The sequence below is a fragment of the Limulus polyphemus genome, unplaced genomic scaffold (genome assembly GCF_000517525.1).
Source record: "Limulus polyphemus unplaced genomic scaffold, Limulus_polyphemus-2.1.2 Scaffold2564, whole genome shotgun sequence".
Lineage (NCBI taxonomy): Eukaryota > Metazoa > Arthropoda > Merostomata > Xiphosura > Limulidae > Limulus > Limulus polyphemus.
In genome coordinates this window covers 4,798-8,748 of record NW_013668174.1, presented here as the reverse complement: position 1 = coordinate 8,748, position 3,951 = coordinate 4,798, and the positions used below count along the sequence as shown (strand labels likewise).

The window sequence follows — 3,951 nt, the reverse complement described above, 5'->3', positions numbered from 1 at the left end:
ACTTTCCAACCATCTTGGTTTATAATAACAGTTTCAGAACAGAGGTGCTTTCCAACTATCTTGGTTTATAATAACAGTTTCAGAACAGAGGTGCTTTCCAACCATCTTGGTTTATAATAACAGTTTCAGAACAGAGGTACTTTCCAACCATCTTGGTTTATAATAACAGTTTCAGAACAGATGTGCTTCCAACCACCTTGGTATATAATAACAAAAACCAAGATGGTTGGAAAGCACCTCTGTTCTGAAACCCTCTGTTCTGAAACTGTTATTATTACTTTCCAACTATCTTGGTATATAATAACAGTTTCAGAACAGAGGTGTTTTCCAACAATCTTGGTTTATAATAACAGTTTCAGAACAAATGATAAAAAATACCTGCCTCCAGTAATGTTTGTAACGTTATTGTTTCTTTCTTGTGCATCATATTTTTTCATACTTAATGGTGAGAATGGTAGAACTAGGGGACACAAATATAAATTTTGGCAAGGTAGGAGTCATCTTCAGCTGAGACAGTTTTATTTTTCTAACAGGGTGTTTGTTTTTGGAATTGGTTGCCTTTAGATGTGGTGGAAGCAGTAAATTTAAGTGATTTTAAGGGAAGACTTGATAAATATATGAATGATAAGGCTGGCTTTGAGAGTTTTTGTTTTGTTTTTTAGTAGTTTTAGTTTAGATTAGTGGATGGACCAGTAGGTCCCTTGTTGTCCCTAAATATTATTTTATGTTATCGCTAGACAATAATTAATGGATGACCAAAGGAATAGTACATAAAAAATTATCCGAGTAATGTTTGTCACGTTATTGTTTCTTCCGTGGACAACATCATTAGACAATAATTAACGGTTGAACAAAGGAATAGTACATAAAAAATATCTGAGTAATGTTTGTCACGTTATTGTTTGTTTTTTACCACAGCATCGCTTATCGATCACCACAAGTTGACCAAGGAAATAGAGAAAAGAAAAAAAAACTTAAGTCCAAGAATTTATTCCATCGACTCGAATAAAGTAGGTAACATTTTTTCATGCCTATTTTCTTGACTTTAGGATAGACTCTAATGTGGTTTAGATAAAAAAAAAAGTAGCTGGATGTAGGCTTGAGTAGGACTAACGAAAAGTTGAGGTAAAGTTTAGATGTTCTCCTTCATTTCCTCGGAACACCACTCTTTTGTATTAAAGACATGCGGCAAAAATACTTGGAATGAAACATGCGAGAAATTTGTTACTGAAAGCTCAATCAATCTTATAAGTAGAATATATAAGAAAATTAATTAATAACACAAACCAAAATCCAAAGTTTGTTTGTTGAATTTCCCGCAAAGCTATTCGAGGGTTATATGTGTTAGTCGTTTCTAATTTTGAAATGAGAAACTACAGGGAATGCAGCTAGTCAACACCACCCACCGCCAACTCTTAGACTACTCTTTACCAGCGAATAATTGTATTGACTTTCACATTATAACGCCCCTGCGACTAAAAGGTGAGGATGTTCGGCGACGGGTTTCGATCTAGCGATCGTAGATTGCCTAGTCAATGCCTTAACTACCAGGACATGTCATGCCAAAATCCAAAGTCATGTTTTTGATCTGCGAATTGCAAATCATAGCGAGTAGAAGCACACATATTTAAAGACTAAATATGTGGGCCTTAAACCAATTTTATACAAGAATTGTGAACCAAATCGGAATCTGTAAAGCAGATGTTTTTCAAACGATGTGTCGCTGAAGCCTCCAAAGAGGACGAAAGGGTGCAATAAATTTCTTTGAAATGTTTTGTAAATACCGATACACTGAAAGAGAGTAGCACCATCTCAAACACTTTGCTGTCTGCTTGTGCTTTAGAGAAAGTAAGGCTTTTTAGTTTGTTTCACACACAACTACACAAGGGTTTTCTATCGATAGTCGTCCTAATTTGGAACTAATACACCAGATGGAAGCTAACAAAACCCACCTTCAACTCCTGGACTACTCTTGTCTCACCAAATAGTTGACTTTGATCGTCACTCTTAAAGAGCAGCCACAACCACAAAGTACAGAACGCATTTTTGCGACAACGAGATGTGGACTGTCCAGGCACACTAATTGGGTCTTCTTATTGGTGTTCGACATTAAGATTCTTAAGCTGTGGATTAGTTTCAAACTAAATTGTGTATATATTATTATACTAACGTTTATTAATTTATTTTCTAGTGATGTTTAGTTATGTGGCACTTAGGGGTATGGCTCTTGAACGTTCACCGGAAAAAGTTTGAGCAATGCTGCTATAAAGTAAGCTTGATGTGTATATCGCAGTCACAGCATGAAAAAAAAAATATCGCTGTAAGGGCAAAAGAATTTTGGGGTCAAATAATTTTACCCATATCTTAAAGCTCTCTGTAGTCAGTGTTTCAGCCAAACCATTTTAGCCATTTCTTAAAGAACTTTGTGGTCAATGTTTCTGCCAAACAGTTTGATTCATATTTTAAGTAATTGTTATGGTCAAACCATTTCATTGTATATTTGTGGAATCGTATTTTTCACATTTAGAAATACATCTTGTAATTTTAGATGTATAATAAGAATAAATAGTTTCGAATAATGACTCCTTTTTCTTTTTTTTTTAGCTTTCGACTGATATCGATTACATCATCCTAGCTTCAGCTCAGAACAGGTTTCAGTTTACGTCTAATGAGACAACCACACATCGCATCAAACGTGCTGGCTCCTCTCCACTCGTGGCTACAATCCTTGGACACTATGTAGTCAGCGCCCAGAAGGACAATACGTTTGAAGCTAACATTGAAATGTGCAGTGGTGGAAACTTGACGGAACTAGAAGTTTGTATAAACAAAATTTATTTCACCAGAAAATGACAAAATATAGTCAACAATGTGAAATACTTTCATTGCCGTTTTGTAAAATGTACTCATTTTCTAACCTTAACATTTGATTCCTATCTATAGTTCATCCTTTCTCTAAGAATGAACAAAATGTTCGAGGTTTGAGAATAATAAACAGCTTATGAATATAAATGTATAGAAGAGACGGCTGGTATGGGTATTAAAAACTTTGGTTAAAGTACAAGAAAAACGTTTTGACATTCTTAGGTCATCTTCAAGTGGGTTTCTCGTCATCATTAAAATTATGAATAAATAGGTTAAACATAACATAAAGAAAGATGTTCAGTATACCAACAAAATAACAAAGGAATAACAAAATTACAATTTGACATTAGTAACAATTATTCTAAACCTGTTGTAAATCTGAAAGGAAAGTTAGCTTCCCATACAGAAATAGTGTAGAAAATGAAAAGTCTTGAGATGGCAGGGTATCTTTTATATTACCCCATTTCTGGGTATTACTTTTTGTTGTATTAGCCCTAGTTCGTGAATAAATTTTTTATTAGAGCTAGTTCGTAAGTATATGTTGTAGTAACCCTAGTTCGTAAGTATATGTTGTAGTAACCCTAGTTCGTAAGTATATGTTGTAGTAACCCTAGTTCGTAAGTATATGTTGTAGTAGCTCTAATTCGTAAGTATATGTTGTAGTAGCCCTAGTTTATAAGTATATGTTGTAGTAGCCATATTTCGTAAGAATATGTTGTAGTAGCCATATTTCGTAAGTATATGTTGTAGTAGCCCTAGTTCGTAAGTATATGTTGTAGTAGCCCTAGTTCGTAAGTAGATGTCGTAGTAGTTCTGGTTCTTAAGTATATGTTGTAGTTGTTGATATTATATTGTAGTTATTATTTTAGTAATAAAACCTGTTTTAGTACATTTTGGACTTATTTAATCCGCTGATCTGAATGGTGAAAAAGCATTTAATTGATTTTGCTGCTGTGTTTTCCGACAATATTGTTATTTATCTTCATAACCTTATAGGGTATTGAACAGATTTATCAATATATTAACTAGATGTACTTTCGCAAGGTTCCCGATAGAGTAAATATAACTAAAATTAAGAGTATTAAT

The 3,951-nt window shown here is 33.9% G+C and overlaps 1 protein-coding gene across 1 annotated transcript in view; it reads left to right on the top strand.

The window, feature by feature from the left end:
• LOC106467313 overlaps positions 1 to 3,951 on the top strand; it is a gene marked incomplete at its 3' end in the record, with an annotated part of 36,591 nt that overhangs the window by 28,389 nt on the left and 4,251 nt on the right. The window contains exons 8-9 of the mRNA XM_022395474.1: positions 919 to 1,010; positions 2,605 to 2,817. Of these exons, the coding sequence (XP_022251182.1) occupies positions 919 to 1,010; positions 2,605 to 2,817 (305 nt within the window). The remainder of the gene's footprint in view (positions 1 to 918; positions 1,011 to 2,604; positions 2,818 to 3,951) is intronic.